Source organism: Neoarius graeffei, chromosome 20 (assembly GCF_027579695.1).
Source record: "Neoarius graeffei isolate fNeoGra1 chromosome 20, fNeoGra1.pri, whole genome shotgun sequence".
NCBI lineage: Eukaryota > Metazoa > Chordata > Actinopteri > Siluriformes > Ariidae > Neoarius > Neoarius graeffei.
This window is the reverse complement of record NC_083588.1, coordinates 66,142,634-66,156,541: the sequence shown is the minus strand read 5'-3', so window position 1 is coordinate 66,156,541 and position 13,908 is coordinate 66,142,634. Positions and strand designations below refer to the sequence as shown.

The 13,908-nt window shown below is 42.5% G+C and overlaps 1 protein-coding gene across 3 annotated transcripts in view; it reads left to right on the top strand.

Annotated features, from left to right (window-relative positions):
- Positions 1 to 7,517: 7,517 nt before the first annotated feature.
- The window catches only part of smg1 (SMG1 nonsense mediated mRNA decay associated PI3K related kinase), a 73,553-nt gene continuing 67,162 nt past the window's right edge, over positions 7,518 to 13,908 (top strand). For 2 of the 3 annotated variants that reach the window (XM_060902291.1, XM_060902290.1), the window contains exons 1-5: positions 7,518 to 7,768; positions 9,940 to 10,097; positions 12,198 to 12,350; positions 13,225 to 13,361; positions 13,488 to 13,546. In XM_060902291.1, coding sequence (XP_060758274.1) covers positions 7,692 to 7,768; positions 9,940 to 10,097; positions 12,198 to 12,350; positions 13,225 to 13,361; positions 13,488 to 13,546 — 584 coding nt within the window. In that variant the 5' untranslated portion in view covers positions 7,518 to 7,691. The remainder of the gene's footprint in view (positions 7,769 to 9,939; positions 10,098 to 12,197; positions 12,351 to 13,224; positions 13,362 to 13,487; positions 13,547 to 13,908) is intronic. The other variant, XM_060902292.1, reaches the window with a different exon arrangement.

The window sequence follows — 13,908 nt, the reverse complement described above, 5'->3', positions numbered from 1 at the left end:
CTCCACAGTTTTGAGCGTGTTCAGCTCCAGATTGTTCTGACCGCACCACCAGACCAGCCGTTCAACCTCCCGTCTGTATGCAGACTCGTCACCGTCTCGGATGAGACCGATGATGGTGGTGATGATGATGATGATGATGATGATGGTGGTGATTTATATCTGTATATACCCATCTATGCATATAATGTACATCTATGTAAGCAGCAGAGAAGTGCAATGGACATGAAAAGAGCAGTGTAACTAGTCCTGACTACAGCAGAGTCACAGAGTCTTATTTTTGCTGAGCTGGGAGGAGTTGAACAGTCTAATGGCCCGAGGGACAAAAGACTTTCTGAATCCGTCCGTGGTGCAGGCCAGGGACAACAGTCTGCCACTGAACGAGCTCCTCTGCCTGATGATGGCACCGTGCAGAGGGTGGTGAACGTTGTCCATGATTGAGAGCAGTTTGCTCAGGGCCCTTCGCTCTGCCACTGATGTAAGGGACTCCAACTCAGTTCCCAGCACAGAGCCAGCTTTCCTCACCAGCCTGTCAAGCCGTCCAGCATCTCTCTTCTTAATGCTGCCTCCCCAACACACTACAGCACAGAAGAGGATGCTGGCTACCACAGACTGGTAGAACATCAGCAGCAGGCCGATCCTGAAGGACCCAAGCCTCCTCAGGCAGTAGAGTCTGCTCCGACTCTTCCTGTAGAGGGTGTCAGTGTTCACTGTCCAGTCCAGCTTGTCATCCAGATGTACACCCAGGTATTTGTAGGTCCTGACCATCTCCACATCGACCCCCTCAATAGAGATCGGCTGCAGAGTCGGCCTGGACCTTCTAAAGTCCACAAGCATTTCTTTTGTTTTGCCAGTATTCAGCTGCAGGTGGTTGGATTTACACCACAACACAAAGTCCTGTATCAGGCTCCTGTACTCCTCCTCCTGTCTATCATGAACACATCCCACAATCGCAGTATCATCTGAGAACTTCTGCATGTGGCAAGACTCCGAGTTGTATTTGAAGTCTGATGTGTAGAGAGTGAACAGAACTGGAGAGAGCACAGTCCCCTGTGGTGCTCCTGTGCTGCTTATCACCGTGTCAGAAATGCCATCCCTGATCCTGACATGTTGTGGTGTCCCAGTGAGGTAGTCTGTGATCCAGGAGACCAGATGTGTGTCCACCTCCATCTCCTGCAGCTTATCTCTCAGTAGAAGGGGATGGATGGTGTTAAAGGCACTGAAGAAGTAAAAAAACATGATCCTCACTGCGCCGCTCCCCTTGTCCAGATGAGAGTGAGTCCTGTGCAGAAGATAGAGGATGGCGTCATCCACTCCCACCTTCTCCCAGTATGCGAACTGCAGTGGGTCCTCAGCATGGTGGGCCTGGGGTCTGAGGAAGTTCAGCAGCAGTCGCTCCATGGTCTTCATCACGTGTGATGTCAAGGCGACCGGCCTATAGTCATTCAGTTCCTTTGGATGTGTTTTCTTAGGAACTGGAATGAGGCATGACGTCTTCCACGTGACAGGAACTCTCCAGAGGCAAAGGCTCAGGTTAAAGACGTGTTGGAGGGGCTCCCCCAGTTGGGCAGCGCAGGCCTTCAGCATCCTGGGACATACTTTGTCTGGGCCTGCTGCCTTCCTGGGTGGAGTCTCCTCAGCTATCTCCTGACTTGGTCTGCAGTGAAGATGGGGGGACTAGGGGAGTGGATATGGATGTGTAGTGTTGTTGCCTAGCAACAGGATGTGGAAATCAGACAAATAGCAGAATAAAGGATGCTGAGGAGATCACCATGCGGGATGCGTCCTGTTTGTCAGTGAAGAGATGGCTGTGAATTGGACCTGCAGAGCTCACCTCGTGCCCCGAGGAGAAGAAACTGACAGGAAGTGAAGATCTTCTCCTGGTCCGTGTGCAGACTGGGGTTTAGTGCATGCTACCATCTTGTGGCAGCAGATAGCCAACAGAATTGTGAACAGTGAGCTTGGAGAGATTAATATCAGTGTAAATGTGTAAATAAATAAATAAGATACTGTAGATCTCAGACACAAACTCAATCATTATCATTTATATTCAATATATGATGAGTGAGGGATTAAATATGCTGTAGCTTCATGAAGTTTCGGAGAGAAACTCTGCAGAAATTGTCCATTTGCTTCATAAAATCAGTTGCTAAATTATTGGCACCCTTTTGTAGACAATCATTACTTGATTTAATTATTAAAGTTTAGAATTCTCTCATTTTGAGTTGGACCTGAAGCCAATTAACCACAATGATGATGATGGTGATGCTGATGATAATGATGGTGGTGAAGATGATGGTGATGATGATGATGATGATGGTGGTGATGATGATAATGATGATGGTGATGATGGTGGTGATGATGATAATGATGATGGTGATGATGGTGGTGATGCTGATGATAATGATGGTGGTGAAGATGATGGTGATGATGAAGATGATGGTGGTGATGATGATAATGATGGTGGTGAAGATGATGGTGATGATGATGATGATGATGGTGGTGATGATGGTGGTGATGATGATAATGATGATGGTGATGATGGTGGTGATGCTGATGATAATGATGGTGGTGAAGATGATGATGATGATGATGAAGATGATGGTGGTGATGATGGTGGTGATGATGATGATGATAATGATGGTGGTGAAGATGATGGTGATGATGATGATGATGGTGGTGATGATGGTGGTGATGATGATGATGATGATGATGATGATGATGATGATGATGATGATGATAATGGTGATGATGAAGATGGTGGTGATGATGATGATGGTGGTGATGATGATGATGGTGATGATGATGATGATGGTGGTTATTGTGTGTAAGTTTTGTGTAAGTGTTTTTATTCTTTTCTTCTTTTAGAAAACCTCAAACTAAAAACATGAAACCAACAAAATCCACAAAGAACGATGATTTCATTCTGATCTCTGATGCCATGTCCTTGAAACTTTACTCTGCTGGAACAGACAGATCGGCCTTCGGCATTTCTAGCATGGAATGAGAAGGACATAAAGTGAAATCTGACAAACTACAAGAGGAAAGGAAAAAAATATACATTTTGATAAATTATTTCAAACTGGCTGAACATTATTCATTTTGGGATTTGATCTCATTATAATACAGGATCGAATAAAGACCTTCAGTTTGAGATGCAGAATATTTTTCACCTGAAAAATGTCACTCACAGCCCTCAAACCTTCAGGATATAGATCACAGAGATGAACCAGACCAGGACGGGATGGATGATATGTTGGAAATTTAGCTTAACATTTCCATTAAATTTAATATTTAAAAATATTTTTTGAATTAAAGTGCTTAGTGTTTTCTTTTATTTGGTTTCATTTCCTCCTTCTTGTTCTTCTTCCTCAGGGATCTTGTGCAAGAACTTGAAGGCACTCATCTCTGGACCTGAAGAAGTGAAAGAAAATAAATAAAAAATTATATGTATATTGGAAGACTGAATGAATGAATCAATGAAAAGAAAAAATAAAATAATTGATATTTTGTTGTTTGTACCCAAACAAGTGTTTCTACACTTCAAAAACACTTTAAAAAGTTTTTAGACATTTTCGCTATTATCTGTACTAACACACATTTCCATGTTTTCTCTTAAATTTATTCATTCAGTAACCTTTAAATCTCATCTCATTATCTGTAGCCGCTTTATCCTGTTCTACAGGGTTGCAGGCGAGCTGGAGCCTATCCCAGCTGACTACGGGCGAAAGGCGGGGTTCACCCTGGACAAGTCGCCAGGTCATCACAGGGCTGACACATAGACACAGACAACCATTCACACTCACATTCACACCTACGCTCAATTTAGAGTCACCAGTTAACCTAACCTGCATGTCTTTGGACTGTGGGGGAAACCGGAGCACCCGGAGGAAACCCACGCGGACACGGGGAGAACATGCAAACTCCGCACAGAAAGGCCCTCGCCGGCCATGGGGCTCGAACCCGGACCTTCTTGCTGAACCAGAGCAGGACCAGCGCTAACCACTACACCACCGTGCCGCCGCACAATAATCTTCTACTGCTTCTTATTATTATTACAAGCTATTCAACTAGGAAAGTTGAAAAAATAGTCAGTGTTAAACTGTAAGATAATACAATTGTCAATTAATTGTTAATTAAAAAATAACATTTTGTTTAAGTAACACAAAGTCAGAGATCAGGAAATTCCCCGGATGTAACCCTCCTCGTCTCCCTGGCAGTTGACACAATTCCAGTTGGTAATTTTGAAAACCAACACAGACAACAAAGCAGGTAAAGAGGCAACTCAGACTGAGACTTTTATTATAACTGATTATTAGCTGAAAACAAATTATAAAAATAAACAGAGTTCCGTTCTGTAAAAATCCTACAGTCCCCGGCCACTTTATTATGAACACCCACCCACCTGCAGCTGCTGTCTGCGGTTCACTAATCAGCCTTGATGCATCAAATCCCACAGATACAAATCAAGAGCTTCAGTTAATGTTCACAATGTTCAGACATCAGAACGGGAAAAACTGTGATCTCACAGTGTGACTTTCTCTCACTGTGGTATGGGTGTTGGTTTGATCCAGATGGACTGGTTTGAGTATTTCAGAAGCTGCTGATCTCCTGGGGTTTTCACACACAACAGTCTCTAGAGCAGGGGTCGGCAACCTTTTTGCCATGTAGTGCCAATTAGAAATTTTCTTGTTAGTTAGTGTGCCATTCAAATAGGTGTTGTTAACTATGTGTAATTAGACACCACACATTTTAGACGGATATGGATATTTAATGCATTGAGCAAATGTAAAACACCATTGCACTTGTTTTATGCCATTAACCTCACACACAAGGTTTAAGAACACCCCCCCCCCCCCCCCCCCCCCCACACACACACACACACACACACTGGATAACAACATTGCAAGCAGCTTATACAAATTCACAAAGTAACATCCAAAATCTTTCAGTAGGTAACAGGCCCAAGTTATTCACAATAAAGACGTAGCAGCCTAATGGAAATGGAACTGATGAATAATAAAACTGCAGAAAAAAAATTAAATAATGAGTGTCAGAGAACATTGACAAGTCGCCTACGTAAAGTGGCTTAACAATAAACTGCAAATTTGAAGTAGCCTTGTTACAAAATAAATGCTTTGCCTATCAGTCAGTGTGATCCCTGGCCCTGCTTCCCCTTACTTAGCTCTGAGATGTGGAGATGGTGATTGGTCACTTTGAGTTGGACGCATGCTTCCGAATGGCCCGTTGTCAGACGACTTCAGGAGGGGCAAAGTACATTCTTCATGTGCGAAAATATCTGTTCACACAGATATGTTGATCCGAACACTGACAATAAAGCCAGTGCGATATTGCGAAGTTGAACTTTTCGGGTAAAGATGCCCAGCAGGGTTCATTGGCTTTAAACAGCAGAGCTCCTCTCTCACAGTCACACCACAATATCTTGCCATCACTGCCAAACGTGCCACATCATTCACATCTACACTTTCGTCAAGCGCAATGCTAAACACCGCTGCATCTTTTATGCCAGTTGTTTGCTGCACCCTTACGTTTTCTGCCATTTCACCAATTCGTCGCTCAACAGTTCTGGCTGATACGGGCATGTCTTTTATTCTTGATTTTATTGTCTCTTTATTTGGCAGCCCCTCAAAAAGACTATCTGAGCCGGAGAGAAAGGCCTCCTTAATGCATTCACCGTCTGTGAATGGCTTTCCATGTTTAGCTGTGCAGTTATATAGCTAGCTTCAGTGGCATTGTTTTTAGCTGAGGTAAAGACTGTTAAAGTGCGGGCTTGCTTCCCATATCCGCACACTGCGCGTGAGAGTGATTCGTCCCTATCTGCCTGATCTTTGAAAGTCTTTTCGTGCTTTGCCTCAAAATGACGTTTAACACTGGATGTTCGACACACAACACTTTCAAAACACAACGTGCACACAGCACAGTCCCTCTGAGAAATGAACCCATATTCTTTGGTCCAGGGCCGTGCAAAGACCTTTGGAGGGGCAGGGGTTCAACATTCAAAAAAGGGCACTTGGAACAAATTTTTCACACAAGTTAACTTTATTCAAAACTAAATTTCAATTGCAACTGAACATTCTGTGTGTCTTGATAGAATATGTTGTGGACGTCGTCATTCAGCCTTAAGTTTTCGAAGCTGCTAGAATATGTTATTAACGCCGTCGTCCAAACTAAAGTTTCCGAATCTGCCACGTTAATGAAATGGATGGAGCAAACGGTTTAAATATAGCCTCGGCGGCTTCATTAAATGATAAACAACCCTACGCATTTACTGTTGTGTTCTAAGCTGCACAATATTGCATGTTCAGATAAGAAATGAAAGGAGACTTTCAGTGTGACCTCACCATGCCGTTCCTCGCACTGTCTCCCACTGCCAACCGCCTGCATGCGCTTTCTGCACGGAGGCTCACTGAATGGATGACGTCACGGATTGATGACCGCATTTACATAGAAAAACGTTATTTTATAAATCTATAATTTCATATATTATTGTCAAATTGTAGAGAATATTGATGTTGGAGCTAACTTATCTTTTACAAATATTAAAAAAACAACAACAAAACAGTCCCTATGAAAAGGGAACTTTGGACAGCAAACAGAAAAGGGGCAGGGGCTAGAGCACCTGTAGCACCAGTTCATTGCACGTGGGTGCTTTGGTCCACGAGGAGAGGAAAGCCTGAACTGTCGGCTTCTTTGCCATCTTAGCGCAACTGCTGCATCAAGTGGGCCCATCTCGTGAGAAATATGGGGAGGGGCAAGTGTTGCCAGATTGGGTGGTTTTAAGTGCATTTTGGCGAGTTTTGAACATATTTTGAGCTGGAAAACGTCAGCAGTATCTGGCAACACTGGGAGGGGGGCACTATATTGTTGTGTAGTCATGCTAAAAGAGCAGGCTCGCCATGCAACAGCCAATGACAGTTCAAGATGACGTTTGAACATTTTTAATGTGTTGAATAATTAGGTTTGTGTATCATCGTCAGTGTGCCACTGGAAATTCCTCGGCGTGCCAGTTGTGGTACATGTGCCTAGGGTTGCCGACCCCTGCTCTAGAGTTTACACAGAATGGTGTGGAAAATGCTGAGTGAGTGAGCGACAGTTCTGTGGGTGGAAACAAACACCTTGTTGATAAGACAGGGTCAGAGGGAAATGGACAGTGGTGGGTTTCCCAAAAGCATCTTAACTAGGAGAGAGAGCATTCACTGTGTTGCTCGCTCTACCATTTATCTTTGTGCTGCGATGCTTTTAGGAAACTCAGGCCAGATTGGTTTGTGCTGCCAGGAAAGACATAGTAACTCATATAATCACTCTTTACAACCGTGGTGAGCAGAAAAGCATCTCAGCATGCAACAGCAGAAAGAAGAACACACTGGGTTCCACTCCTGCAGCCAAGAACAGGGATCTCTACATGCAGTAGTTTGTGATAAACAGTGAAGAGGTGCACTGACTCGTTCTGACCGCTGGGTGTCACTGCTGCGACGCGGTAAAGCGCTCGCACATGAGCGCAGAAATAGGGGCGGGTCAGGCCGCATTGCTCTCACTTTTCAAAGACGGCGCTGTTTTTGTTTTTTCGCGTTTTAACAGTTTATGACTCGGTATAGATTAAACACTCGAGGTTCGGTCAGATTCTGTGGACGTTTCCCCGTGTTGAAGCGGGTCATGCAGTCCTGGCGAAGGTAATGAGCCGCAAAGCCCTCGGGTCTCGGCTTAGCAGCGCCCATAAACTGCACCGGAACTGGAATGACTGGCAGCCCAGGTTGGTGTCGCTCTGTCAGGGGGGCTCTTTCTATGAAAGCGCGGGGATTGAGCGAGGCCTACTTTTTTAATTTTAGAATTGACAGGAGTGGTTTTTTTTCTTTCTCTTCGGTGAAGTCGATATACTGTCTTACTTTTAATACGAGCTGTTTAAAGTGATCTGAGCGCGCGCGCGCATGTGGTTAAAACGATTGATAATTGTTTCAGTCGCTAAAACATTATCGCGGTATGCAGCGATAGATTTCCCCCTCACAAGGTTAGCTGGTTAGCTTGTCAGCTAGCACCGAGCAAACGATTCAGCAGATGTCATTATCGACATAAATAATATTCATGATATTGTTAACAAGCTGTCCAGAATAATTACTTTTTAATTAACCTTAGAATCTGGATGTACAATAACCCATTATAACCAGAGGAACTGTTTCCTTCCGCGGTTGTGTATAAACCTGATCTGTGGGTGGAGTCCCAAACTGATCTACACTTCCCTACACAAGTGCACTACCTGGGGATTAACAGAAACGGCTCGTGCACTCGATCTAGCGCACTACGCATGTAAAAGTCGAAGTGTTTGAGATTCAGCCGATGTCTGTGTCAATTTTAATGAGACACGGAACGGTTATGTTTAATAAAAGTTGAGTGACATACACACTTATGAGGTAAATTTAGTCAATAAATAGCGAGTTATTAATGTTTAAACTGGTGGCTTAGTGAAATTTGTAAAAAGATTTTAAAAAGTGACTCCGTTTGATGTTTGCTAGCTGGCTAAGGTAATGCTAACGCGTCAGACGGCACCGCGTATTGACGGGTGAAATTAGCTTTTAGCCTGTTAGCTGAGCTAGAATGGATTCTCACCTGCTCAGACACTAAAATGAGTTTAATTAATTGTAAATTTCTACAAATATAGCCTTTGAAGCTGATTTACTTGGTTTCGTGGGGTTTTTTTTTAATTAACATTAAATAAAATATTAGACGCGTTAGTTATGCTAGGTATTTGGGTCGCGCGTGCGAGCTCGGTTAGCTTCAGCTAGCTGTTAGTGTTAGCTGCTGTTAAACTGTGTAGATAACCAGAAATCTAATAAATTAACCGTAATTACTCCTGAGTAAATAATGAATTACATTCAGCTTAAATGTTTCTTTTAAAGTTGGTTTCGAGCGTTAGTAAGTTCGCGCTATAAACACAGTGAGTATGCTAGTTCACTGTTCTTTATGCTAGTAATGTTAGCTAGCTGATTTATTTATGTTCAGATAAGGAGATAAATGAGTGGGTTTGGTTTTTAGAAACAAGGTTTAAGCTGCGAAGATGAGCAGTGTTTTAAAAATAATGTAACGCGGTTAAAATGTAAAGTTTCCTGTCATTAGTTTGAGGTAAGGTTTGATCAGCTCACTGTTTAATTGAGGAGGCTGTTAATGAAGTGAGTGAGGAGGAGGATGAGGAACAGCAGGTGAGGATGGAGGTGAGGAGGAGGATGAGGAACAGGAGGAGGTGAGGATGAGGAGCAGGTGAGGAGTTGAGTTCATTCCGCTGTTCAGGACTCGCTTCAGTTTCGTTTCAGGAGCAGAGATTCAGGGAAAGTCCTGAGTGCAAAAGTTTTCACCCCCTTACAGAACTTTTTCCGAATTTCCCCCCTGTCATTTTTATCTTGTCTTTCTTTTGGTTATTTTATTCACTCTTTATTGCTTTCTTTTATTTAGCTATATGTTCTTTTGTCTTTGAGTAAAATTTCCTTTTGTTCATTCTGTGAGGGTGTTTTTTTGGTCCAGTTTTTTCTACTTTTCAGTAATCTGTTCTATTTTACTTTTTCTCTCAGCTTCAGGTCTCTGTTCTTTTCATCATTTCAGAATTACAGCTTCTCTTCTGGCCGTTAAAGTTCTGATGCTAGAAATACTTCTATTAATGTTTACAGAAAACTCTTCACTGTCTGTTTACGTCCCTGTGAATGAGCTGTTGCTACAGCAGCGATGTGATTTGTAGCGGAGCTGCTGGTATAGAATATTTAATCATCGACACCTAACCGGAACGCAGGACTGAGCAATGAACTGTTAAGCTGCTTGCTGATTGGTTGAAACAATGCAGGACCGGGGTTTTACTGTTCTCGCACGTTACTGAAGTGTGTGTGGTGAGGTGTACTTAAAAGCGCTCCTTGACCCCGGCTGTGCTCGGGTGTGTTTCAGAAGCATCAGCACGTCAGCCAGCCAGGAAGGTGTAAAGTGCAGTGTCTCCAGAGACCACGGTTCAGCAGCTGTTTACGATCCTGCGCACTCCGAGCAGCCGGGAACTCCGCCGCTGCACCATGACTCCTACACCGTTCACAGCTCGCTGGAAGGAGGAGGTGGGTGTGTTTTGTGTATACACACACGTGTGCACGCCTCACTCTCACTCCAACTTGGAGTCAATCAGCTCAAAACGCCTAAGCTGTGAATCTCATCTCTAGCCGCTTTATCCTGTTCTACAGGGTCGCAGGCGAGCTGGAGCCTATCCCAGCTGACTACGGGTGAAAGGCGGGGTTCACCCTGGACAAGTCGCCAGGTCATCACAGGGCTGACACATAGACACAGACAACCATTCACACTCACATTCACACCTACGCTCAATTTAGAGTCACCAGTTAACCTAACCTGCATGTCTTTGGACTGTGGGGGAAACCGGAGCACCCGGAGGAAACCCACGCGGACACGGGGAGAACATGCAAACTCCGCACAGAAAGGCCCTCGCCGGCCCCGGGGCTCAAACCCAGACCTTCTTGCTGTGAGGCGACAGTGCTAACCACTACACCACCGTGCCGCCCAGCTGTGAATCTGTGGATGTTTAAACTAAGGACACAGAGATTTGGGAATTCCAGAACATTCCTGATATCTGATTTTTAATCAGTAACTTATTCATTCAGGGTTTTATGGTGAAAAAAAATCTAAATTAGTTTTAATTCAAGGTTCTCTATTCTCCAAACACCATTAAATACATCATTGAGTAAATCAGTCTCTTAAATAAATCCACCAGTAAAACATTTATATTTGTGTATATATGTTTTTAAATGTTTAATATTTAGCAATAAGTAAATAGGCTAATAATTCAAAAAGCGTTTAAACCGGCTGAAGACTCAATTTTCAGTAAATTGAGTAATTTGATAAGTGTTTTAATAAATTTAATCTGTCCAGACCTTTTATTTAAATGTTTATTGGAGGGCTATAGTGTTTTTAATTCGCCAAAAAAATCTTGCAAAAATAGTTTACTACATGAATTAATGTAATAATTTGTATTTATTGAATGATGCATTTTAAAATTGGTTTTCAGTAAAAATGTTTTATATATTAAAATGGTTTTTCATGAACCATGTTATTTCAACAACGTAATCTTAAATAATCATCTAAAATGATTATAATTGGTCAGTTTTGTTGAGGTTTCATCACTTTTAAACCTTTTGAGACCTTTAAATTTTTCTTATTTCCTTCTGTAGTTCGATTAAACAGGTTCACAATTTTAATGTTATGAAATGAAGACTGTGTGACTGTGCACAGGCGATATTCTGTACGTGTAAATTATTTTCCAGGAGCTCAACTGTGGGTTTTTTTTTTTTCTTCCCCCCATCTGGATCGGCCGTGTTCATGTCCTTCTCTGAGAAAATCAGACCTGCAGGTTTTCTCTGATCTTGGTGCTCATCTGATGTGATTTCATACGCAGGTGTCTCCTAATGATGGGGAGGGGTAAAAAGATATGACTGCTGCAACTTGCCGTATTTAGTCTCTTAGCACAAGCATCAGTGTTGTATCTGATATATTAAACACTTCTTGAATCTTAAAATGGAGAGATGGATGCTTTAGATTAGGCTCTCAGGTGTATACCTGGTCTGGGAGGTAAAACGTCGACTCCATGCTTAAAATAAAATCAAAAAGAAAAGTGAGATCCTGCAGGTGGATTAAAGGAGACATTCTAACAACTGCAGCTACACGTATTAAACATGACAATATTCACACACACCATTATCAGCTTTTACTTTTCTATAAATAACTAGTTCTATCACCAATACGTATGTAAATTTCTAATGACACGCATGACAGCCAACAAACATCCGGGTTTGTAGACAATACAAGCAGCTGAAACCTCGATCCTCAGTGCTGTCCGGATGTGAGAGTTTAACATGTGTGAGGAGACATGGGATTTTTTTATTTTTTTTTAAACTACAGATGTCTTGCTGATGAACTAATCCAGTCCAAACAGGGCTTGTGAGGCTGTAGGTTTTCTGGTTCTGACGCTGATGTACTGTAGCATTATGGTAAGATCTGATTTAGAGTCCGGTGGTTTTTCAGCATGACTGTGTATCCTGTAAGGACAGATCGTGGTAGAAAATGAAACTGAAATTATCAGTGTTTGGAAAGCACCAACATGACTCAAGTTTGTATAGGAGGATTTGATTGTGTGTTTAAATAAATTGCAGGTGCGTATGATGTTGATGGAGGCCACGGTGAAAATACATTTGGTTGGAAGTCGCTGGGGCAAGAGTTGAGGATCAATGATGTGACGGCGGATTTACCCAGTTTTCAGCATGGACACCGTGCTTTAGCTGCAAAGGACATGAGGAAATCACAGGGTGGGTGTGAACACACACACGTGTGGTATGACCTACAGGACAATAGAAACGCACTGTACACAAGACTATAAATAAATGCGTCCAGTGTGCCAAGTTAACACGAATGTCACACACAGGACTGAAATCAGCGATCTCCTGCGTACAGATCTGTGATCCTTCTGTTATCTAAATGGAACAGAATTATAAAATTTTATGAGTACATTTAAAATAGTTTGTGGTATGAATGGAGAATGTGTTTAAATTATACAATAAAACACAACAGGATAGAGCTGTCATGTATAAAATAGGACATTTTATGTTTCTAATTTTAAGGAATTTATTACAAAGTTAGTAAAAATAATAGTCAACAGCAGTGAACTTCTGTAGTGTCCACTGCACTTCAACTTAACTGTGCCTGAGGTAAGGTTAGTGTTTTGCTGATTTTACAAGATTGGATTTTAAAATTTCAGTGATTCCTGCCCATGTTCATGAAGCTCTGCCTCCATCATCGACAGTGGCCTGTAGAGTCTCTGTAAAAATGGCTGACAGGAAGTGCATCCAAACAGCGAATCAGTTTATAGACTTTTGCTCAGGTCGTGGTGTAATCCATTGTTCATGTCCTACATGTTTTCCAGGTCATTTGTACAAGTAAGGAATTAAAGACTATTTACACCTTTTAATTGTTAATTAACCGAGTTATCAAAGTTGAAGAAATTTGAAACTGGGATGAATATTGGAGAAAAGGAACATTGTGGGTTTGTAATGTTACATTAATAAATTAACCGCAGACAACCCAGATAATGTGTACAGAGAGGGTGACAATCCAAGACCTCTTCATTACCTCGTGCTCCGCCATGTAGATCGCTGATGTAACACTGCAAACGTCTCCCCCCAGACCGACCGCAGGCTCATTCTGATGAGTCTCGGCTCGCCAATCTTCTGCGGAGGGTGTCGCGAGAGGACGACCGGGACCGCAGGCTGGCTACCTTGAAACAAATGAGGGACCTTATCGTGCACTCAGAAAACAAGGTGGTAAGTTTTGGCACCCAGCACAAATCTGTCCCCACGAGTGAAATGGTGTTTACTGATTGATCAGTTGAAGAGTTTTGACTCTTCAAAACTCTAATGTTTTTCTTTCTGATCATTTGTTTGTTACAGGTCCTGGTTAAACAGCTGGATACTATTTTGAGCACCCTGAATGACCTTTTGAATGAAAGGTGTGTGTCCGGGGGCGGGGGTTGAGTTCCTCCTTCGGAAGAATATTGAGCAGTTTTTTTTTTTTTTTTTTTAAATATGAAATGTTAATCTGAATCTGTGTGTGTTGTGTTGGTTCACAGTGATGGCTGTGTGTGTTTTGGATTAGTAAACTACTACCTAACGGGACAGCTCAAGCTGAGGGTGCCAATACTTTAATCCTGTGCTGAATACATCATGGAAAACCTTTTGTGAATCTCTGATGCAACATTTTTGTGCCTACAGTGGTGCTGTACCCTATGTAGGGTGTTTTTGTAGTGAAGAGGAAGCTATCTGAGATTTATTTAAACGCTTGGGTGTAAATATTGTTGGTCCTCCTGCTTTT